The 25,565-nt window shown below is 37.2% G+C and overlaps 2 protein-coding genes across 3 annotated transcripts in view; one reads left to right on the top strand and one right to left on the bottom strand.

The window, feature by feature from the left end:
* LOC145785797 (uncharacterized) overlaps positions 1–13,140 on the bottom strand; it is a 31,515-nt gene extending 18,375 nt beyond the window's left edge. For both annotated transcript variants that reach the window (XM_082597507.1, XM_082597508.1), the window contains exons 1-2: positions 12,983–13,140; positions 12,058–12,157 (exon numbers count right to left, since the gene is read on the bottom strand). In XM_082597507.1, coding sequence (XP_082453633.1) covers positions 12,058–12,157; positions 12,983–13,067 — 185 coding nt within the window. In that variant the 5' untranslated portion in view covers positions 13,068–13,140. The remainder of the gene's footprint in view (positions 1–12,057; positions 12,158–12,982) is intronic.
* Positions 13,141–18,557: 5,417 nt separating this feature from the next.
* Positions 18,558–25,202, top strand: LOC145785560 (ankyrin repeat domain-containing protein 66-like). The gene is made up of 5 exons (XM_082597217.1): positions 18,558–18,812; positions 21,053–21,170; positions 21,592–21,702; positions 22,320–22,459; positions 23,675–25,202. The coding sequence occupies exons 1-5, from the start codon at positions 18,653–18,655 to the stop codon at positions 23,908–23,910; spliced, it is 765 nt and encodes a 254-aa protein (XP_082453343.1). The 5' UTR covers positions 18,558–18,652; the 3' UTR covers positions 23,911–25,202.
* The last annotated feature ends 363 nt before the right edge of the window (positions 25,203–25,565 follow it).

Raw genomic sequence — 25,565 nt, 5'->3', positions numbered from 1 at the left:
GAATATGCAATGAGGCACATTGAAATTACAAGTGGCTGCACATTTACAGTTCGATAATACGAGAAATTGAATACAACGCTAATACAATCATTTCGACGTGGATTCAACATTGCAAGACGATGTAAACATGCGCGGGTTTGCAATTAGATTACTTCTCTTCTGTCCTTGTTTGTATAAAAGTCATAAAATCAGTCGTTGTATCCGTGCTAAAATTCAGCTGTGCTCAAACCGCATTATATTGATATTTTCTAAATAGAAAATGGATTTATAAAATATGAATACAATACTGTTTCAGCATATAAAAATGCTGAATTTTACATCGAGTATTACGATTAGTTTTATGACCCACTTTTTATACAAAAAAGGATAGATGATTTTGATAAGCAATCTAATTGCAAAACCGCACATGTTTACAAGTATTCAACGTCTTGATATGTTGAATCAACGTAAAAATAGCTATCTGTCTAATAAAAGGAAAAAAGGAAAATCTCTCATTGAGCTCCGCGTTTCATTTAGGCTGTGGTTGAAGCCAAAGTTTATAAAACCGCAATCATTCAAATAGTTTATTCTGCGCAAAAGCAAACTTGACATACTCGTATGGAATGTGCAGGGCATAAAGGCTTTTCACAGCATTGACATTGGCCACGGTGTTTTGGTAGTTTATTTTTTGTGGCTTTGGCACCTTCTCAATAAGCAAACGCAGTAGTTGTCCACCGTGGGGACTTCGCTTTGCACGTGAATGAACCAACCCATCCTTTGGTCGATGATATCGGTGCCACCCTTTGTGAAGTCGTAAAGCTTATACAAGCCTGGCTTCTTTTTGCCGTCATCCTTGGTAATCCCCAATAGAGGTTGCATGGTCGTCAACATCAACACATTCCGCATGCCAGAATTCTTCGTTTTTACTACATAAGAATGTAGGCTGAGATCAGCCTCACTCGTCTGCCAATAAATTTCGTACGAAGATTTCTCCCTACCACTCACTTGCTTCACTTCCAGGGGTATTCTTCTACGTATAGCGTTGAGGGTTCCAGCTGACGTTATACCCCTGTCAAGCAACCACTGCGCGAGTGGTATGGAGGTGTAAAAGCGGTCATACAAAATATTCCGACCTTGAAGGTCACCGTGTTGTTCCAGGCTCATCACCATTCCTTTTACCAGTTCTTCTGTTCCACGAACGTAAAAATTAAATGGCTCTTCCTTCGGTTTACCTGAATAGACCGATGCCGCAAATGTGTATGGGAATCTGCTGGCGTTTACCGACTTGAACAGAAGGCCATATTTCGCAGGCTTGTTTGGATTATATTGCTTGAAGGCAATTTGTGTCCTCATGGGGTATAGCGTTTTGTCCAACGACAAGTAGTCACCTGGAATGACATGTTTGCCGCAGTTTTCGTTAAACATTTCGAAAACGACTCGAAATGCGGCCAACCGGTCATTCTTCCAACGTTGCGGCCTAGTATTTTGGTCGTCGAACGAAATGTTCGAAAATAAAAATTTAAAGCGGTTCTTGCTCATTGTTGCACTAAACACGGGATGTCCTTGCAGTTGATTGAACAATACATCCGTGGAATGACCAGCCTGTCCTAAAAGCCCCCGAAAATACTCCAATTCAACAAAGGCCAGCATCTCCTCGTTGTTGGTTGGGCCAAAATAGCAGTACCTGCTGTCATCTAAAATTCTCTCTGGCAATTGAGAAATGAGTGTGGCAATTTTTCTATTTGTTTCTTGAACAATAATGTTCAAAATGTTTAAAGAAAAAAATAGTTCCCATGCTTGCCGAGGGGTCTTGGCTTCTTTGGCTTCTCCTCTAACACCAATCGGGCCAGATATAATGTTAGCCCGGCCCCTTCTCCCATTGTGCACCGGTCTCGCATTAGACCAAGTAATGCTGACGCCGCCCTCTTGTCTGTTCTTTGGCTTTTCTACAAAAGTTGTATAAGACTTCAGTGTGTCAGGAAAACTTAACAGCATCGTAGTTGTTCATGTCGAGATAGGAATCTATGCTGTTCACCAGTCTTTTCGATGTTATAATCCGTCCTGATGGCGCAAACTCCGGTTGAACATCGCCCATGGAAGGTAACTGGTCGTCAATCTCGATCGGAATCGCTGTTGCGGAAGTTGACGGAGAAGAATCCGCTTCTTCATCTGAATCGGAGTGCCATAAATCCTCCAAATCATCCGCCTGGCTTTCGTCGTCAGAATCCAGTAAAACATGTTGCAATATTTCTTCAGCACTGAATCCTTGCCTTGCCATGTTTTATTTAAAAGTGAAAAGGACGTAATTTTTTTAATAATGGCGTTGAAATACTAAAGAAAATGTATAATGAAACAAATTGTTAGTCCCATAGAAACTAGTTAGAAAAAAACTGTTACACAGAATTATAAAAATCGAGAATAAATCAAAACTTTGCAATATAATAAATTGTCAGACCGTTGTTAAAAATTGTGAAGTGCACTTTACATATTTACTGATGATGAAACTATATGAATGCTATGGTTATCTATGGTGATTCAGATTAGCTTTTTGAGCAATGCTTCACGTTTATGATAAACTACACGTAGAAGGGAAATCCAACAGGCGTTTGCACAATATCGTCGTTTAGCGACGTAAATTCGACGAAAGCGGCGTAATAATTAGTAGGCCTACCTGGTATCAATATTGGCTGTTTCTGCAATGTTGCGTTATGACCATGAACGCCACGTGGCTTGAAAAACAACATTATAACGCTGAATGAAACTGATAATCTATCTAATAAAATTATCTCTGATGTAAATTCAACGATTGGGCAATGGTATGTCTCAACAAAATTACCAAATATTCCATCATTTTGACGGCTAGAATGCATTGTTGAACCTAAACCGAAAAATATAGATGCGCTGTTCATTCATAATTTTTGATATTTGTTTATATGTTTAGTGAAAATAAGCTGTCATTCTTGTTATTATATTGAAAACGAAAAGAGCAGTTTGCAAAACGTCTATATTACCATGAATGCGGTTTCATCTATTTTGATTGTCCCTTGCTGTAGGCCTACTCAGGCAAGTTGTAATTATCACAATCTAACTTTTCCAAACTGTGAGCACTATATCTCGATGCGCATTTGTGTATTGTGAGCAAATTTTGATGGTGTCCAAAAATCAAATACTATTTACAAAATAACTCGGTCTCTTACAATATCCTCATATGTCACATCAACAAATACTTTCCTGACTTACCAATAGGCCTAACTAAGGTAATAAAGAAACATTCTACTAACGGACAGTTCAGTGATAAAAAAAATCCAAAAGTTTGATATTTCTTGCAAATGCAAACAATATAAGTTTTTCATAAAAAGATGAAGTTCAATAGCATTACAAGAATTCCATCACCATAATTCAAAAAAAACCTTTCCATTACTTGGGTTGACCCTTGCGATTACCCCGCATATGGGTTATGTTATGTACCACTATAGTTCACCGTACTGCCGATTGCCTAAAGCATGAAAAAAGTTGCATCTGTCTGCGGTTATAAGTTATATTTTTTTCTAAATTCAACTAAAACAGCTATTCGCATTATGAAACAGTTGGATAAGTGCCATAAATCAAACTATGGAATAAGTTTGTATCTCTATAAAAACGCCTACAATTCTCACACAACTCGTGAATATGTCTAGTCAATCAGCGCTGACATAATGCTGGATGATGCATTATTGTTTATTGAATAATTTAGTAAATATGCGTAACTTCATTTGTTTGTTATTGTGAGACGAAACTAGGAAGAATGGAAATAGAAATGGATAAAATAAAGGTATTTTTATTCAATGTAAACGCGCTGCCGCGTGTCATTATCTAACTAAAATATCTCTCGCCGCTAGCCTATGTCGATTCATCGTTTTCTGACGTCACGTCCATTCGATAATAAACGATTTCTTTCATGCATTCTCAGTTCAGTTTGGCAGTTACCCGCCTTTCCGTCGATTCAACGTTGCAAGACGTCGCATAAGTTCATATCTTTAGTTTGGTAAACGGAGATAAGATTTCATTGTGACATTGCTATGCAAACTTATATTTCACATGAGACAACTTGACAAGTAAATACACAAGTTTTCACAATTTATGACGAGTTATAGCACATGGAAATGTTACGCTACAATTGCTTTGCGAGGTACTGCATCGCGGTTTAGTTTATCAGTGACAGTGAACCTGGTACAAGAAGCCTCGAATATATTGATTCAACTAAGCTGCATCACGTATAAACGTGGTGGAACGATCGTCCTTTTCACAAAAGCGTGATGTTCTGGTTTATCCTACACAAATGAGAAGCGTATTGCATTTCAAATCTTTACATGTCGACTTGGAAATAAATGTTTACAAGTATATGTGAGAAGCTTTGGGAACATCGACGCCTTTTCTGCTTTTGATAGTGTGTCGGACAAAAGGAAAAATTTGAAACCAAAATCATAATATGTTACAGAGCAGCTTCTATAGTAGGCAATAACGTTGTAGCCTATGCTTTGTTTGATTGAAAGGACATAATTGTCTGCGAAAAACTATTCTCGCTCTAGATGCATTGGCACCAAGTCTTATGTTTAATTTTACGCAATTTCAACCGCAAGCGACGGTAACTCATCGTATCAAAGTTGAAGCTTTTCTTGTATCGACGTCGCTTATAAGCCGTGGTGAGAACAAAAGGTCCACGCATACTGTCAATTTCCTTCACGCTGTGAAGCAGTTAGGATTAACGAGACATGGACCAAATTAATTACTTTCATCCAGCTGGTGGGAAAATTTTGAACAATAGAATATGAAATATTTCAGAGGATGTGCTGAGAAATGCCTTATATCTCTCAATTTATAACCTTTATTCGCTCAAAATTTCAGCTCAATAGAGGTGAATGAAAGTTAGGAAAAGTCAAGAAATCTCATAGTCGCAGCCTCAGTGGTTTTAGAGATACAACTGTTGATGCAAAAAAGTTGAATTGACAGCCCCCCCCCAACCTTCAAACAGTTAATGGAAGGTGTGGACTGAATTTTCCAGTTTCAATATTGATATGAATGAGCAGTCATCATAATAATAGGATGAAAAAGAAAACCGGACATAAAAAACATCTTCAGGGCCAGGCAAACCCCGTTTCGATGTGGCCCAGGAGAGCATTAGTGCAGTCGTGGAAGGTTTTTTGTGGGAAAAAATTTTTATCAAGCTGATACTTTTCTCACACCTTCCCCATACTATGCAAATGGCTCAGAAAAAATTCCCCATCAATCGGATGATGGGAAACCCCCTTTTGGGCCCATTTTCCAAATGACGTCACAATCCCTTTATGAAAATTTTAAGTTTTTCAAAATAGGACATATTATACATCATTTTTTAGGTTTTTTCAAGGGGAACAACTTTTTCTATTAACAAGAACCCTGAAAATGTACAGAAAAAGAGTTATTACCGATTAAGCAAAGGATAAATTTGTGAATTCCAGGCAAATTTGAAATTATTCGTCACTGTTGGACTTATTCTTCTACATTCGTTAACAAGAATTAAACAAAGTAAGCGAAACAAAAATTGAAGCTATCATCATCATCAAAAACGTCAAAGATGTTGCTTTCCTCCTCGTCTTGTCCCGTTTCATCTTCATTGTAAGAGCACTCCTCTTCGGTACCAACATCGACGTTATGCAAAAGTGAAAAAAAAAACTTCATTCTTAAGTTTTTCGTCTAATCTCTGGAGTATGTCGTTCACTCGTTCATACTTATTATACTTAGATACGAAAAAGATGTGAAACTATCTTTGTATTTGAAGCATACTTAGGCTACTATACTATTACATTCGACACCATGACTCCAGATATTGCTGATATTTGCAGAATTTTTTTTTCATCTATGGTTGTAAGCCTACGATCAACTTCTAACCGAGCAGCACACAGTAAAGAGGACAGCAAAAAGCTTCACCGGAATTTGGAAAGATCTTGCGATCGAGTAAGCTCTTATGCGATCAATTAAGTCGCGTGGAAGATTGACGGAAGGAAAAGTATGCAGAAAGTGTTCGACATCTTTGGGTTTTTGGTGTGAGTCACTCGGCAAGTATTCATGAAGCAATGACGCAACTAAACAAGGCTCAGTTTCTATGAAGTAGGCTAACCAGCATGAAGAGTTGGGTGCTTCAAGAAAAAAGAGGGATTACGAAGATTGTAAAAGTTTCTGGCCTGGTTAACAACGAAAAACCCATTCTTAGTACCAGATGTAAACCTATCTTCTCCTTCAAACGGTCTAGTGTCCATCGCCGGAAAAGATGACGTCAATTGTGAACAAGCGGAGCAAATTGGTCAAAATATCCAAAAAGGTTTAGATGGGGTAGCAATTACTATCGCATCAATCAATTGATCAAACCATTAGAATCCTTAATGGAAGTAAACAAAACAAAAAGTAGTGCAAGTGGTATTGGTTCGAAAGTCATGTTCAATAGGATGTTTGCTGTTGCTGAAAGCGAGGAAAGCCTTGAGCAATTTTTCGAATTCGAGTTGACTTCAGAGCCAATGTCTATGTTCAAGGAAGGCATGATGAGAAAGCCTGACAAACCCTCTCTTCGACAAATTCTTTTGGCTGGTTCTTCGTCGCATGCCTTAGAGGAAATCAACAAGCAACTTCTATTATATCGACGGTGGTGCATTAGGCCTACTACATAAAGTTCGCTGGAAAAAAGGAATGAAGTTTTCGGAAGTTTGAAATTCGTATGTGAAATATATCCAAAAACATTATACCCATGCTGTAGTTGTATTTGATGTCTATCATGACGAAAGTACTAAAAGTCACGAGCACTTGCGCCGAAACTCCGTTCCACAGAGCACGTTTGTGAAAATTGATCCGAGCAATTCACTTCCTTTTACTCAAGATCGCTACCTCAGCTGCATCGAAACCAAGGCTGAATTCATCAAGTTTGTTTCTACCCTTCTGAGACAATCCGAAGTTGAAGTTCACAACTGCTGTGATGATTTTACAATAACATCTACATTGAAAATAGCTGATCTACACAATGAATATTGAAAAACGAAATGCACAAGAATAAAACTGCAAAGCAGAGGAGAAAGGCACATCGCATGGCGGTTAATTACGCGAGGCAAAATGCTCTGATGATGCTGACGGTTCCATTGTAGCGAAATCCCTTGATTATGCTCTTCTTCGAAAAGGTCCAGTAAATGTCATTGCTGATGATACTGATGTAGTTACTATGTTACTGCATCATTGGAAGACTGACACTCATGATGATATTTACTTCGACCAAGGAGCGCTTCAACAAAGCCTGGAGAATCAAAGAAGCCAACCCAAGTATTAAAGATATTAAAGAAGATCTTCTTTTCCTCCATGCATGGTCAGGATGCGACACAACGTCATCGATAATTGAAAAAGGGAAAAAAAGTTTGCGAAAATCAGAAACGCTGAAAGAGAATTCTGCAATTATCAGCAATGTCTGGAGTTCCCAAAACGAGGTCGGAGAAGCCTCTATAACTGCATTCAAGATCTGGTATTGTGGCAATGAAGATTCAACGCTTACTAAACTCAGGTATGTATTTTTACATAGGGATTATATAATAATGTTTACACTTTCAAGATATTGTCCAATTCTAGATACCCTGTATGTAATATTTATCTTTGTTTACTTTTAGACATGACAATTACATGTATATGGCATGCGAAGGGATAATTGCACCGAAAAGCTACCACCGAGCCAAAGAGCAGCCTGCTTCCATGGGTTACGTCTTTAGAATTTAAATTCAATGTTTGTGAATGGGGATGGAGAAACAATAGCAACAACGAACTTGTCCCAATAATGACGGATATGCCTATAGCACCAGAAGCATTGACCAAAGTAATTAGATGCAGATGTAAGAAATCAACGAAAAATCCATGTGGAACGAAAACTTGCACCTGTCGCAATTATGGAATGGCATGTGTTTCTTCGTGTGGTGAATGTCATGGTGTGGAATGTAATAGTATAGTAGCCTAAGCATGCTTGAAATACAAAGATAGTTTCACATCTTTTTCGTATCTAAGTAATAATTTGTATGAACGACATATTCCAGAGACTAGACGAAAAACTTAAGAATGAAGACTTTTTTTCACTTCTGCGTAACGTCGATGTTGGTACCGAAGAAAAAGAATTCTCGTACAATGAAGATATGAAACGGGACAAGACGAGGAGGAAAGCAACATCTTTGTCGTTTTTGATGATAGCTTCAATTTACATTTCGCTTACTTTGTTTAATTTTTGTTATAGAATATAGAAGAATAAGTCCAACAGTGACGAATAATTTCAAATTTGCCTGAAATTGACAGATTTATCCTTTTGCTAAATCGGTAATAACTCTTTTTCTGTACATTTTCAGGGTTCTTGTTAATAGAAAAAGTTGTTCCGCTTGAAAAAAGCTAAAAAATGATGTATAATATGTCCTATTTTGAAAAACTTAAAATTTTCATAAAGGGATTGTGACGTCATTTGGAAAATGAGTCCAAAAGGGGGGTTCCCATCATCCGATTGATGGGGAATTTTTTCTGAGCCATCTGCATAATATGGGAAAGGTGTGAGAAAAGTATCAGCTTGATAAAAATTTTTTCCCACAAACACCACTTTTTAAGCTCCCACGACTGCACTACATGGTGGTAAGCTCTTTCTACGGACACGCTTTACATCACACAGCAGCCTACGACGATTGAGGTTCCTGATTCAGTTTAAATTATTGTTGCTTTTTAACGTAAATATTTCTAGATTATTTCTAGACAGAGTGCTCTCTTCTTGTGAACATTCAAAGATTTGTTGTTCGCAAAAACGCGTAAAGCTGTTAATTAGCCGTTTATAGAAAACAGCATAGTTACCTTGTAAGTTTGACAGTTTTATGGTTATGAAACATGTCTACGTCATAAAATATGAGAAACAATTTTTTAGCAGAAAACTATCAACTTTTTTCTAATTAAAATTTTTTTTGAGTGCAGTTTTCAAAATTAAATAAATCCATTAAAATTGTCAAAACGATTTTGTTTAAAAGGTTGTTTTTACAAGATCCATTTTTATCTGCTGTGATGAGTTCGGAAAGACATCGGCAGGTTAATCACTTGTGCATCAATTATATGTTTTGAGATTTAAATATGTGTTTTAAAAGACCTTGGCTGTTAGTCTTTTCTAGCTTTGAACTACGTAGACATTCCATTCTTTCTAAGCTTTTATTCCAGTCAGGTATGCTAATTGATTTGCAAAGACATGCATTTCAGCAACACGCGTGCCAAGCTAGAGCAAATACTTACAGCTAGCTATTAGCATAGCTACTGTAGCCTGCTATAGCCTACATGGCTTACCAGAACAACATAAGAAAATTGCACTAGTCCTAAACAAAACTAGCGGTAAAAGAAAGCCCACACATTTACCTTTAGCCGTTCCTATTATTTCGTATGAAATGACCTGTAGTTACCTCTTCGCACTATACTCTATTACTTTATTCTACCAGTGACGTAGTTACCAGTGACGTAGCTAGAAAGAAAATTTTACCTTCTGTCTACCGTGGGGTCCAATGGACCCCAAAACAAATTTCGCTCTGCGATTTCTCAGGACATATAGCAGATGCGATATTGATATACTTTGACTTTTCACAGTTTTGCTTGATCTTTAGGACAATATAATCATTATGGATCTCAAACAAAAGTTGGTACCGTAGCATAGAAAAAAATAATAGCATCTTGTACCGTGGGGTCCAACGGACCCCAAGCCTGCCGCATTCGAAGTAATCTTGTATTACAACAGCACGAAAAGAGGAGTCGACACTATTGACAGAATTTTTAGGAAATACACATCCAAAAGAATGACGAAAAGATGACCGATAGCTCTATTTTACAATATGATCGATGTCACTGCTGTCAATGCTTTTGTGATATGGCATCAATTGCGAAGCGAAAATAGCAGCACAACATTGAAGCATGCATGCATAAAAGAGAAGAAAATTTTAGATCGATCCAACTAGGAAAAGAGCTTGCTGGATTACCATTTACCATCTTCAACTTTAATATCAACAAAACATCTAAATCCGTAACAAAATAAAAGAAACAGCTGTTGAAGATCAGGCGCCAAAATCAAAGAAGGCTAGATGCTATCTTTGCGAAAGACACAAAGACCAAAAATGCAGACAATTCTGCACGACTTGCAAATTCAACGTTTGCCAAGAACATTCGCAATTCATTTGCAATAAATGCGATGATATATAAACTCACAATGTTTTTTTTTTTTTTTGATCTAATATGTTGGCCTAATATGCGTTTTTTATCCAAATCTCTCAATAGTTTGACTATTGCTCAAGAATAAACCAATTCCATATCAGTTTGGTTTGCGCATGGGCTACTGTATGACTTGTTTGTTAAATTTCGAGTATTTTTGGTTTTTCTACAGAGTTTATAAGTTATGATTTTTGTAGTCTGTTACATCCTTTCCTATCGAGCTTTAATTTCATCACCGGAACTGATTTTTTTTTGTCCAATACAAGTAGGCTACTTTGAAATTTGGGGTCCAATGGACCCCAACGGTAAAAGTTGCATATTTTTTTTCGGTAGACAGAGGGTTAAGGGAGCAAAGGCAATTGTTGGGGGAAAGGCAAATATTTTAATGTTTGAAATAAAAGTTTTTTTTTTAAATACAGTTGTTGAATGCAGCCGAACATTGTTTACCACTTGTGGTTTACAAACAACGTCCCTATTTGTTCTTTTTGTAAATAATACAAATCCTCTTTGTGACGGAATTACGCAACAATTTGTGAATGGAAATGGAAATAATTTACAAGAGTTCTTTTTACTGAAATTGAGTTCCAACAAGAGCTTCAACTTTAAAACAAATATGTTTTGGTCAAAACAATTTTTTGTGTGAAACATCATTCAACATGAAATAAAATGCCATTAAAATTCAGAAAATCAGAAAGTTTATTTTTGGTGTAGACGAAACAGCACACAAGCAAAACATCCACATATACAAGACAGCGCTCCAGGAGGCCTCGAAAAAAACCCAAGGTTATTGAGCCTAGGTCCCCTTTGGCATTCTTTCGATAAACAATGATTTGTAAAGTAGAATTCGCTTAGTTCGTCACCTCAAAGGAGTTAGAAAAAAAGTGACGAATTGAGCAAACCGACGAACCACGCAAACAGGTCAAAACCACAGCGACTCGCACACATGGAGCATCAACCTGCTCTTAACGCAGTGCGTGACGTCTATTGTTAAACACAATGCTCTTAGATAAAATCAATCCTAACAAAAGTAGCTTAATTCTATAATGACCTTTGTTTTTTTGGGATCACACGCGTGTTAATCCGTATACTGTTAGACAGCAGAAAGTGTCTATGTCTACGCTTAGTAAAGATTCACGGAGTGTCTAAATTGAACAATATAAAAGATAGGAAGCATGTTAAAGAGTTTCAGCTTTAAAAAAAAACTTTCCCAGTTAACAGTGCGATCTAAAACTGCGCTCACCGCGTTTCATGTCAGGATTTCTGTCAGAGCGGAGCCACAAAAGAGCAATGTCAAACAAACGATCTAAGCACGCAAACACCTAAACACCTAAATGAATTAAGTACGCGAATGACGATTTAGCGTGTATTCCCAAAACTGAAAAATGACATTAATTTTTCGCTGTTTTTTTTTTCAAAATTTTCTCGCTTGCTTAATCATATTTGATTTACATAATCGGTTGCATGACGCACTTGCGCTTAGTAATGGGGTATAAAAAAGAGCTTTTGTGTGCCTCTCAATAACTGAGAAAATAATGCAACACTTTGAAGTAGATACAGTGTTCTCTCAATTTGTTAATCGTTAAACTAACTTATTCCAGAAGGCTACTAATATAGGTACGAAGTATTACACGCCTTGTAGCTTATATCTGAATAGGCTTACAGGGAAAATCAGGGACGCCTCGGAAGAAACTCAAAATTTCAATGGAAGACTGTAACTTACAACACCACACAAGACACCATCTGAAAGTTGCAACTAGTGCTAGCAACGTTAAAAATAGCTGATACAAAAAGCACAACCGCCATTTAGTGATGATGTAGCCTACTTACATCCAATTGCATTGCGTTTGCTCAGCGAAGCGTCCAGGATAATTAGGGCTGTTGAAGAACCTGAACCTATGCCCAGCATTCATGGCCATGTCTTCACAACCTGAAATGAACAAATGTCACTGTACATCCAATTATGATTAACATTACTATTTGTTTAACCTTTCGGTCAGTAGATTACAACATCGGTGTGCAAACTTGTAGCACTGTTCGGCCAAATGCACATAACCAGCTTGGTCCGCGGGCCACACCTGGAAATATCTATTGTTCACTATATTATGACGAGTTCACGCAATAAATGACTACACAGCCACCTTGCGCCTAGCTAGCCTGAAGACGCCTCCAGACAGAGCGCGGATAGCAGGAACAGCAGCGGATTTTTTATCTGTTTTTTCGGCGTGAATTAAAATCAGGGTTGTGAAGGGAGTCGGAGGGATTTTGGCCTGTCCGGAGTCGGCCTGTTTTAAACCGTGAAGACGGAGTCGTGTATTTTTCACCCGACTCCCATAGCCCTACTTAAAATTAATGTAAGTTTTGCGCTGCGCGCGAGCGAATAGAATTAGGCTGCCACAGTCGCACAGATAAAAACGTAACAGCAATCAAGAGATGTAACTACAAGAAATCTAGGTAAAGATTTGTTTGCTTGATTTTACACTGGTTAAACTTGTCGGGTTGCCAAACAAAAAATGATGTTTGCTAAATGTTGTAAACATCTAAAGTTACAGTCGTAGAGTCGGAAAGGAAGTCACGGCTTAAAGTGAAATTAAATTCAAAAAAATAAAAAAGGACAAAAATTTAAAAAAATCTGATAACTTTCCAAAATTTGGCAACACTGAAGTCGGAGTCAGCCGGTGATAAACCGAGGAGTCAAAGTCGCACATTTTCCCCCGACTCTACAGCCGTGCTTCTAACACAGATACAAACTTACTTTCTGTTTTGACGCTTTTTTGTGGTACAGCAAAAGGGAAACGAAAGCAAATGACAAATAAAAAGATTATTTTTAACATTTTCATACTTTAGAATTTTAGGTCAACAAAAAAATTATTCTTTCAAAATAGTTAAATCTATAACAATGCTCCATCAAAAAATTTAGTTCTATTTCCTGTAATAAAAACAAGTTATAGGTCAAGCCTGCCCGATCGAGTTTGTTTATAATATCAGTTTAACCGTTAAGTTGTAATTGGTGTTCTATGACACAAACAGCGATTACGGGCTTGAGGAGCCGATACAAATTATACAGTATAAGCAGTGGTGGATTTCCAGAAAATTAGCTTCCGGAACGTTAGTTTCTTACTTTGCAAATGCGCTAGGTGCCGTAAAAGAAATTCAGAATTATGCCCTTGTAAGACTTTGAAACAACACACCTGATGTACGTGTTTAAAACGTTGCTGAAGTAGGCTAAGTATCATAGTCTATAGATCAGGGTTACTCAACTAATCTTAACAAAGGTGCAGTTTGACAAGTTGAATATTTTTAGCGGTCCGGTGAATAAGTTATTTCACACCCAACCACAAAAGTTGAACTATTTGGGAGTGACTATTAGGGAGTCTAGGAGTCGAAGCCCCCCAGCAACTAGGATAATCACAGTAAAAATTACTTCCTCCCGGTAGAAATCTGTTTAAAGAAGCCCTGAAACGTGACAATGAGGTTATTCTTTCAAAAGCTCAAAGTCCACCATCAACACCCAGAAGGTCCGGATTCGGACAGCGGTCCGCCAGTTGAGTAGGCCTGCTATAGATGATATAACGTTGTTCAATGCAAAATTCGTATTTTAGTGAAACCATAACACAAAAAATTACAAGTTCCCCAGTTTTCAAGACATTCATCGTATTCAAAACCATAAGACCTTTGGCGACTTCGGGTCTCTATTCCAGGGTCTCAACTTTTTCAGTGGAGGACCGACCATTCGTATAAAGAGTAAACTTGAAACAGTTACAGAGTGTAGAGAAGCACGGTCAGATGTCAGTGTATGAGGTTCATTTGTGAAAATCTGCGCTAACATTCGCTCGATTAAATTAGACTGAATTTTAGTGACATCGGATTTTGAAGACTTTGGGGTCTTTTTTTGTAGTTACTGTAGGCTACATATTCACGAAGTCCCCTCACAGCTTTGCGTTCATCTAAGCGCAATCTCTTTGCCAGTTCAATGAGTTTGTTTTTTCCGTGTGTCGTCACTGTGTCCTCTGGCCAAGTAGTTGGATCAAGTATTTTGCAGGCGTAAATAAATGACGAGTGTCTTGAATTCAACAAGCGATCTTGGATGGAATTTCCTAAGTGATGATAGAAGATGCTAGGATTGATTGGCGGGCCATTTCTGCAATTGATACGACTGCTCAAACATACAAGGCTACTTTGAATAGGACAAGGCATACGAAGAGTGGTGCCAACTGCCAAGCAGCGGGAAACAGTCAGTAATAAAAGTAGAAAAATACAGGAAAAAGTAATTGTGACGTAATAAGGTGGCTCAATAAAACATCGGAGTGTAAATGTCAGGGTGTGGCGCTAGGACAGTGAGACAGTCAAGCTACCTCAAGGTTGCACAATAACGGATCAAATCAATGATACAAATTACAAACACCATCTTAACGCTACTCTGAACGGGGCAAAGCATAATAAGAGTATACAATATTTGAGCTTCCGGAACGCCGTTCCGGACAAGTCAATTTTTTGATTGAGCTTCCGCAGCGGAGTTCCGGACCGTTCCGGCTGAAATTCAGCCCTGAGTATAAGGTAAAAAACAAGTTCATCGTATTTCAGTTTTTTGTTTGAAGTTTAGTTGATTTTAGAACATGGTCTTAAATCAAACTTGCTTCCAATTAACAACGCAAAACTACCGCATATATCTTTCGTCTATATCCTTTGTCAAAACTAATGAACCGTGATAGACTATTACGCTTATAAATAAAATAAAAATGGAACAACTATTTTATAAGTTATATTAGGATGCGATTGTTTTTACAGGGCTACTGGTTCATTGGATTGGTAAATAGGCTACATATACTGTATAGCAGGGCTACTCAACTGGCGGACTGCGGTCCGAATCCGGACTTTCTGGGTGTTGATGGTGAACCTTGAGCTTTTGGAAGAATAACCTCATTGCCACGTTTCAGGGCTTCTTTAAACAGATTTCTACTGGGAGGAAGCAATTTTTACTGTGATTATCCTAGTTGCTGGGGGACTTCGACTCCCAGACTCCCCAATGGTCACTCCCAGATAGTTTAACTTTCGTAGTTGCGTGTGAAATGACTTATTCACCGGACCGCTAAACATATTCAACTTGTCAAACTGCACCTTTGTTAAGATTAGTTGAGTAACCCTGCTGTATAGTTTCCATTTTCTGCTGGCATCAGAAATCAACATTTTGCTTCAGGTTCTCATATTATTCTTTCATTATATAACATTGCAATTGAACCATAGGCATACGAAGCCGAGCAACGTTATCAAGTTTAACATATTAAAGATTACTATATTTACAAAAAACACAAAACTACGCAACAATGAAATATCGAACGTTTTCATCACACCATGTCCTCTTCAGGAATAACATATATACAATTTTTACTACATCTGAATAAAATACAATGGTTATTATAACTATAAACAGGAAAAAACAAAAACTGCACAGTACTTCTGACTAGCTCAAACTCAACGATATAGGCTCTGCGAGAATCAAAGGTAACTGCATCAAAAGGTGTTGAACAGATCACATGATGTGGTAGAAACCATTGTATTTTATTCAGATGTAGTAAAAATTGTATATATGTTATTCCTGAAGAGGACATCGTGTGACGTCGAAAACGCTCGATATTTAATTGTTGCGTAGTTTTGTGTTTTTTGTAAATATACTAATCTTTAATATGTTAAACTTGATAACGTTGCTCGGCTTCGTATGCCTATGGTTCAACAAGACAAACTTTCTACCGAAGCTGTAATATTGCAATTCCTTGATATATATATATATATCATGATTCTTTTTCATTCTTATACAAACTACGAAGTTTTACAAAGACAAGATCTAATGATAAACTTTCTTTATAAAATGTTTTTGAAAATATCTAACCACATATCAACACAGTAAACTTACTAAACAAAATCCTGCCAAAGATTCGACATCCTGCACAACAGTCACAGTTCGTAGCCTGAAGCAATTCACGGAGGGCGATGATGCGATAAAAGCTGTGTCAAGTTCGTTCACTTGCTCGACAACTCTTGGGTAGTATGGTCGCCCTGAAGCTTCATTGCTGATACATAAAAGCATTGCTTGCTTAGCGGCTATATCTTTGATAACAGTTTAACCAGCTCAATTGCTGATTGGTTATCAACTTCGCCTTTAGCTCTGATATTTCTAAGATCTACTCCAGGTCAGGTAAAACCAAAGAATTTAAAAACCGTACCGATTGTATTCTTTCTTGCATAATGCAGTGAAGACAAGTCGGGTAATAATGAGGCAACTTCGTAAATCTTAAATAAAAAAATTTAACCTGTCGCTAAAGGTGGTCGGATGACGCAGCGGATAAGGAGTTAGCTTTGCCATCCTGGTTTAACTCCCGACTTAAGCTGGTTGTTGAAATACCCCGCTCACATCTACCTACCCCCCTAGGGTGTAGCCTAGTACAGTAAATTGGGTAGGTGTAATTGCTGGGCACCCTACTCTCGTTGGTGCCAAAAGCTAGTACAATGAGAGTCTTATCTTCTCATCTCCCGGTGCCTGGATTCAAGTATGGGATCTCTACCTTGATACGTGTCGCTAAAAGATGTTAACGGTTGTAGAGATTGTCATATTAATTTTAGTTAAGCAAAAATCCACCCTCTGATGACAGAAAGATCTGAAAAAATAACATGAGCTTGTAAATGAAGAGTAGTAAAATAATTCTTTTAGCTTTCAATCCAGATCAAACAAACAACTCAAGAGTTTCAATGTGTCATAAAGCGTCACACGAAACTTTTTTGTAATGTATGAGCTATAACGCTTTAATTATTCCAGCACTCTGTGGAGATGCAAATTCCAACACACTTCACTGCGGCACTTCAGAAAAACACAACTTCTCTGCTCTAAACATTCATGTAGATAGCAAAGGGCGTTTGTGTCTTGGTAAAAATACTGTAATTCGTGTGAAGTGATAATAATTTCATAGTCACCATAAAATTATTTGCTGGTGTACTAACCAGTATAAATGTTCACAGTCAAGCAGCGATGCAGTGATTTGATTTCAAGTTTAACCTTTAACAACAAATCTTTCAGCAAGCGAGTGGTGTGTGACAATAAAAGTAACAAAAAGGCTTGCTCGCACGTAGAACTTCATTCAAGGTATGGAGACGTTTATTAAATGCAACATTATTAAATGTTTAAAGGACGTTTATTAAATGTTTAGCAACTGATAGAATACCTACAGTAGTAGAAAGTTAAAACTACTTGATAATACACAAAACAAACATTGCTGTATTGTTACCAAACACTCTTGACAACCCAAACCGAGGCACTTGTTCCTGAATGGAACAATTACACTTTTAAATGTTGTTTTATTGTCAACTGACGTTGTTTGAAATGTAAACATAAAAAGTGTTGAACAAATCTAACCAAGAAATCGATTTGCTTTATCAAACATTCGTATTCATTGTAACTATGAGATCAAACCCACAACGTAAGTAACTGAATAGCTTCAGTTGACAATAGAACTGATTTTTTAACAACGAAGTAGACAGAAGGAATGGTTAGGTCAGTTCCATTGATTTCCTGACACTTTATACTAAAGTGTAACATGGGTAGAAGAAACATGCATACGTGTTTGGCAGTAAAGGTTAAAGCAGTTCAGCTTTGAAATGTGGCCCAGAGCTGTAGCTTCTGTGTTATAGATTCGAATCAGAACAAGTTATAATTCCACGCTACTGCTTATGCTCTTGATAAGCAAACGATACTGTTTTAAAATTTTGTGTATAAGATACTATAGATTTTCAAAGTAAAACAATATCAACGAAAACAGTGAACGGTCAATTTATTTCAAACACGTTGGTCAAGTCTCAAATAGCCTTCCATCACCAATATTTAGAAAAAATAATTTTAATCACAATTTAATATTTCCTTTGAGTTAAAATCAGACGAGTTATTATACAAGAAAGCTATTTGTTTGTATTTTGCCATAACTTAAGTGATTGTTTAACGTAAAGCAAAAGTTAAGCAGGAAGATTTAAAAACTCCAGTCCGAGACAAAAGGTTTCATGTCTGGTCGGTTGACCACAATTGAGCAATTAATTTAAGGATGATAGATAAGGGAGTGCAGTTGCCACTTTGGCAAAACTATGTTACGAAATCTCTAGTTCTGTATTGTAACAATTCAGTTGCTTGCAGACATTGAAGAAAACATGCAACACCGTTGGAATTGTCAAGTACCAGCATAATTGTGACAATCAGGGAGCATAGATTAAACAAAATGTAGAATTACACATTAATTTTGAAAACGTTGTATAAGGCAAATGTTTCTTTAGGTTTTGTAGGTAATGGTAAAACAAAATAGCCTGTTTTTTATATCGAATCCTCTTTAGCTGAAATAAGAACAGCTTCATGTGTAGATAGCATTAACATTGAGTTGCCGACATTAAGATGCTGCAAGAATCAAAATTATCCGAATTGCACGAAGTTTGTGCAGTCGGTGATGCTGATATGCTGGAAGACATGCTCCTTTCCGGTCGCTTTGCACATCTTGACTACAAGGATCCGGACTGGGAAGAAAGAGCACCTTTGCACTGGTGCTGCATCAAAGGTAGATCTTGTAGCAATATAAATCTGTCCATGGCCGTTGAGAGGATAATTTGTTCCCGGTACCAATGAGATCTTAGGACCCTTAATCGAAACGAGTTTAAAAAAGCGCACTATATCCAAAGAATACGCGGTTGGTTTATATAAACTTCCGGGCCTCTTGAAGATGTTACCGCCACCTAAAACCATGCCTTGCCCTGGTCCAAAAGACCCCTAGGCTCCCCTATCAACGCTACTGCGTCGTTCATACTAAGAAACAGTTCAACACGATTTTTCGTAGACTTTTAACGTCAGAGTTACTGTACCATGTGCAAGGTATGGGCTAATATACATAATTTAATTACATACAATGTGGAACTCACAAAATTCATTGAAAAAAACGTAATTAGTACCGGTATAAACATCAAAAGTGCACACAACAAAGAGTAATTCCAATTCTTGCTTTTAAATTCAATATGACTCTACTGATAATTAGATATCATATTCTACCCATTGTCATGAGGAAACCTACATGGTGTAGAACACATTTTATAGTTGTAACAAAACAAGACAAGTGTGTGTAGCTGTATCAATTGTTCGATTTGGTTGTCAATACGATTTACGTAGCGTAAAGACAATCTAATGCCCATCTACTCTGCCTAGAGAAGTTGGAGTAAAATAATGACATTAGTGCTATGGGTGTTGGAAACAAATCTTGTTCTGGCAAAAAATTCCACTAAAAAAAAAAATCAATACTAATATCATAGCCTCAAAACAAAATTTTATATCGAAATAACTTTATTGTAAACAATCTTTAACCTTAATAATTACAATTTGCAAGGCCATGTATTTGAATTTTACTACATGGTCTGCCTTTTGATATGCTTGTGTGTATTGACAGGAGTCTAAAGGGTATGTTTGAACTTCAGCACGGGGTCTTTTTAGAGGCCCAAAAAGTTTTGAGTTGGCCGAGGTGTAATAAATAGGTCTACGTTTCTCGAAATGACTCTTTCATAGTTGCTTTGGTTAATTTTTGTTTGAGAAAGTACCGAGATATTTGCATTGGTACCAGGTCCGACTTGTTCCCTCAATTACCCTGCTTGCGTTTTGTGTTTGCGTGAGAAACTCCAAACAAAACAAACTTTTTTCTTCGTTTAAAATAACTTTCAAGACACCTTTGTTTTAAACAATCTTAATTCATACAAAACAAATGTAGGCTATATCACTTATGTAATAACTTACGCTTATAGTCTTGCAGCTTTTCGTTTTAACATGATGTAATAAAGCATAAGGAAAAGCAAGGAGGACTTTCTTAGATGGATTTTTAGACGTAGAATTCAAAAATTGATTGCTTACAAGCCAAAAACTGGACAATTTTAAAATATTTGCAATTTTTGGGCCAAAAAAAGCTGTTGTGGGTTGTGGTCTGGTTGTTTCATTTCAAACCAACTTTCATGGAATAAATAACTAAATATCAGTTCAAAATATAAAATAAATAATATCAGCTCAAAATTGCCAACTTGTAGGAGACTCTGATTATAATTCTTGTTTCTTTGGCAAAGAGGAAAACTAGACCACTCTTAATTGCATGGAATTATCCTCAGTGCCTTCAAGCACTGGAAGATTTACGCAGTTCTATCACTGTTAGGTCTGCTATCGAAGCAAATATAACCTTTTTTGTCTAGGCAGAATTTCACTAATTGCACTTTTTGAACTACGAAACTATCTAATTCTATAACAAATTGGTAAAGAAAAAAATTGGAAGTAGCCCAAAAACATTAGAAATTGCTACTATCCCAAAAATGTTCAGTTTTCGGCGTGTAAGCGTTCAATTTTTGAATTCTACTCCCAAAAATACATCTAAAAAAGTCTTCCTTACTTTTTCTGATGAAAATGTGATACAACGCGTTTAACTCCTGGACTAAAAATATATAACCATGTATTCAGAATAGAATTTTTATGCGTGTTGATATCGGAGTTTGCTTTATTTGTTCGTTTTACGTATTTTCTTTTTTATATATGCTAGCTGAAGATGCTATTATTATGGCGAAATCGATTCTAACTAAATTAAACTAAGAGGTTAGATTGTTGTGTAAATGCCAGTATTTGATGAATGAAAAACAGCTGTACTACCTTATTGAGTAATTATTTTTTTCTTTTTTCTTCAGGATTTACGTCTACTGCAGTAAGATCCTAAATTGGGGTTAGAACGATTTTTTGTTACGTTAGAATGCATAAAATTGACGTTGTACAATTGCTTCTAAGGAAAAAGCGATATGACAATGAATTTATTGGAGAAAGGAGCTCATCCTGGGATTCGCTCTTCAAGTGGATGGACACCTGCTCATTTTGCTGCTGAAGGAGGGCGCACTCATGTTTTGAGGTTTGGTACAGTAAAAAATGGGTTTGGCATTGCCACATAATAAATGGCTTACTAAATAAAAAATACAAACACACGATACCTCACGGATAGTGATAATGATTAATTGATTGAAAAGATTTGAACGAGGTATGGATTTCCTCTTAAAATGCTGAAAAAAGTAATGATTAAAGCCACCCATTGTCGTAGATGGGTAGTTGGATTTGCATTGGCTTGAAATGATACTAATTGAAAAAAAGCGAACATATCCACATACTAACACTTTCCATTTTGCTTAGTTGTTAGTTTCGCTACTTGAGAACATGGCGTAGATTTTTTTAGTTGCAGCAATTGTCATAAACACTTACTCTGCGAATATACTTTGTAGGCTACTTCTTTGATAAATTTTTAAATATCAATTAACATTTGAAGTAACATCTAACAGAATGCTCCATCAATTTAACGCTCCAATGGATAGAAAGGATTTATTTGGAGACACACCTCGCCGAATAGCTCAAGTATACGGCCACAAAGACTCAGTCGAGTTTTTATTAACGTGAGTAATCACCGTCCAGTTGGTAAATTTGCTAGGAAAAATGCTTTTTGGTTTGGTTTTGAATCTTTATCCTCGGACTGACAAAGCCTTGATAGTTTATTCCTGGTAGTTTCGCATTCTTGTAGAGGTTCTTGACACAGGGCCGGTTACCAAGATTGGCAGAGTGAAGTTTTCCGATTGTTGAAGTGTTGTTGCCGGGGAATTATTCCATTCACTAGGAACTAGGTGCTGCTGAATGGAGAGCAGTCCTGAAAGTGCGTTGCTCAAGCGCACACCCCGAGAGTCGAATCAGCGCCGCGTGATCTTGAGCCGAGCGCCTAACGACCGAGCTAACGTGGAGGACTCTTCTTTTCTTTATGGAGCCTGAGATTTATGATTCTAATCCAAGAGCATTGGCTTCTCTCGATGTCGTACAAAGAGAGAGTAGAGATCGGCTATAACCGTTTCTGTTCGACTGACGTGCGATCTAAAAGTAGGCCTACTGTAGTGGCATTAGGCCTACGTAGCAAAAGAGTTAAAATCTACATCGCAGTTGCATTTGTCATGAAAATGAAACTCTTTGCGGAAGGATGGTTCACACTTCTACACGTGTTTTACATGTAGACTAACTGCTTTAGGGCTGAGAGTGAATACCGAGCTTGGAGAAGGAAGGCCGAACTCTCCAGTGAAGTTGAAGTCCTCGACGATGAAGATTTGGAGTGGTGTTATAGAAACAATATCACACCTGAAAGATTTATCACTGAAGATGAGCTTGCAGGTGAGGCAGTTTTGCAGTTGCCACAAAGTGAAGCATTTCATTGCATTGAGCTATTGCACTGATTCTGGCCGTTTAAGATGCATTTTTGTGTGCAATAACATTTGATGGCCTCTCCCTGACTACTCTCTCTGATGTGTCAGGAGGAGTTACACAATCAATACAACTCATCGCAACACAAATTGCGTGTTTAAACATTTCAAGTATCAAAAAAAGTAAAACCGTAGAGACTTATTTTCTCAGCAACGAGGCTATGCCTTCAGCCTACTCAATATCTGAACAGCACGAAAGATTTCAAAACTTTTGTCTTACATTTCGACTTCTATATTTATTATTTAGCCTACACTTTAAAACGGAAAGTTTAAAAAATGTTTAAAAGGATAAATTTGTTTTACAACGCTTTTTGTGCTGATAACAATGCATGAAACGGTATGATCCAAGGTTGTATAATTCGAGTTTATATCATTAGGTTTGCATCGTCCATGCACCGGGAGTAAGAGAAATGATCTGTGATATGGCACTGGGTTACAGTACGTTATGCACACCAACATGCATTTAATCTTTTAGGGCATAAGCTAACAAACCTTTCCATGCTGTGATGCTGTCATTTGCTTTTCCGCTCAACCATGCACCAATGGGGAATAGCCTCTTTTTCTTCTTGTGAGTGTGGTGCTGAGAAACAGACTGCAGACCACATCATCAACGACCGCAACATCTTCAGCCGCCTAATGGAGTGGAAGGTCTACTTGTCTTGGATGATGAAACCAAAGACTGGCTGCTGTCTAGCAGCCTTCCAGTGTAGTCCGGAAATATCGTGAATCTGGGATGGTAAAAGGGTAGACCCTCGGCCCCAGATGCTCATACGACCACGACGATTAGCCTTGTAGTATTAGACATGTTTCTATTTTTGCATAACGTATTCACGCACACTATATCCATTTTTACGCAAGCTTCTTGTCTTTTGTAGAATGCTTCTTCAGCAGTGTAAAAAGTACATACAAAAATAGTGTTCATAGCCTTTGCTTTTCTGATGTTTTGTAGAAATGTGTGAAAACAGGATAACCTACTTGGTTATCATTGAACTAGTAACATCTCTCCAATAAGAAAATCATTTCATTCACGCGTTAGACATTTTATTAGTCTAGTAAGCATATTTCATAAATGTTTGAAATCCAACTTTTTAAATAAACAAAACATTAACCTGCATTATTGTTCCAGAAATAAGAAGCAACTTAACATCGTTAAGTGTAATATCGGAAAACACAAGTAGCACCTCCAAAGAACGCACCAAAGGTCGTCACTATCCAAAGCAGCCAAGAGGAGGATCCACTGGAAGACAATCAACAGGGTCCAGAAGACCTAGTTCATCCAGACCAGGGAATAGAAAGCAGTCAAGATCTGGAGGAAAAGGATCAGAAAAGACGAAGAAAAAATCGAATAAAAAAAGGAAATAAATCAATTATCATTGACACAATGTCCGGCATTGCCAAGAACTTGTTTCTTGAAAGTTACCATGTGGCCACATTCACGTATTTAACAGACAGCAGGCATGTAGCAAAAACAACAAAAGCTGAGCTCTTTTTTAGTCATCACTGGTTTTAAAAAATGTGACACCAATCTTTGAGAAGCGAACACTTTTCAATTACGATTGCAACAACATTTTACTTACAATTGCAACTACATTTTACTTACAATTGCAACTACATTTTACTTACGATTGCAACTACTTTTCAATTACAATGCACAAATTTTGTTCCTCCCCTGTCAACAATATTGCAGTGATTGCGTTAAATCTTCTACACTTTCATAATGTACACACATTGCGATAACAATATTGAATGCAGCGAAGTTTTTTGTTCAAATTTCAAAAAAACTTAACGTTTATCCACTTGAACAAACAAAGGAACGTCAAATTCACAGAAGCATAAATTTTCTTTCAAACAGAAAATTACTGTAGAAATATAAACATACTCGTATTGGCAAAGGATTGGACACTTTTTGCTACCAATAAGGGCCAATGTAATAGAGAGATTTTTATCACCTGGATTTAGTCGCCCAACCATCCAGCAAACACTGTTAAAGTACTATCACTTTACAAGAGAAACAAAAACAGTTTCAATTCTTATCCAACTTGGAAATTTCCAACATTCGAGTGATGTAAGTACGAAAAGTATTGAGAGAGCTCAATATTGCTTTGGATCCAAATCCGTGAGTCAGAGTGTCAAAGTTGTAAAGTTGCTGTGATGTAGGATCGTTGACTGACGTTTTGTCTCCGTTGTTGCAAGTCTGGGACTTTGTTGTAAGAAGCGCAGCGAATCCATCCAGCAGTTTTCTGTCGGTGGAAAAACAATAAACCACATTTACAAAGCAATATTTTAAAGTGACGGCAAGTTTTGAGGAAAAATTGCATTTTGACTTTGTTTCACTCAAGATCGGCGCTTGTAGGAGAGTTTATTACAATACTACGTAAGATGATGTTATTTTGTAGCATTGGCGTACATCTGTCCGTCCAACCAAGCAGTATTTTGTCTTCTACAAAGCGATTTTTGTAACGTATTGTTTTGTCTTGTAATGTAGACCTACAATTATAGCTGCAAAGCCTAACATTTGTGTATTTGAGATATGACGCAGTGATAAACAGATAAAAAACACCTTGCTTAAACTTTAAAGCACCCTCCTCTTGACAGGTATTTGCACATTCTGTTCTAAAAATTCTTGATATCAATAAAAGCAGTAAAGCATCGTATTTCATCCAGCTTGCTTAAATATTTTCCACTGATACCTTGTAGGCTACGTTTCAAGCAACAGGAAACCGACAAAGGCTTCTTAGACAATGAACACCCACATTGTGTCTTCATAAGATTCTGAAGATTGTGGAATCGATTCCGTCTTCTCGCAAATGAAATTAGCCGCTAGGGATTTTGCTGGAAAACTCGATTCATTGAGTTTGCTAAAATCATCTGCTAATTGAATGGCTTCACCTGCAAGTGAAAAGTTAAAAAATATTGTAAGGCATAACAAGCGGAAGATATGGAATCGGCTCAAAAAACAAATGATAAATGCTGATTTAAATGTTTATTGTTTAATAAATGAAAGTCAACCATTGTGT

This window comes from Aplidium turbinatum, chromosome 16 (assembly GCF_918807975.1).
Source record: "Aplidium turbinatum chromosome 16, kaAplTurb1.1, whole genome shotgun sequence".
Taxonomy (NCBI): Eukaryota; Metazoa; Chordata; class Ascidiacea; order Aplousobranchia; family Polyclinidae; genus Aplidium; species Aplidium turbinatum.
The sequence above is the reverse complement of the archived record's forward strand: the minus strand, read 5'-3'. Positions and strand labels throughout refer to the sequence as shown.

Bases quoted from the DNA above. Each gene is read 5' to 3' on its own strand.
- LOC145785560 (XM_082597217.1), top strand. From the start codon at position 18,653: ATGCTGCAAGAATCAAAATTATCCGAATTGCACGAAGTTTGTGCAGTC. The intron at 18,813-21,052 runs GTAGATCTTGTA...ATTGCTTCTAAG, and splicing joins GCACTGGTGCTGCATCAAAG to GAAAAAGCGATATGACAATG. The intron at 22,460-23,674 runs GTGAGGCAGTTT...TTATTGTTCCAG, and splicing joins CACTGAAGATGAGCTTGCAG to AAATAAGAAGCAACTTAACA.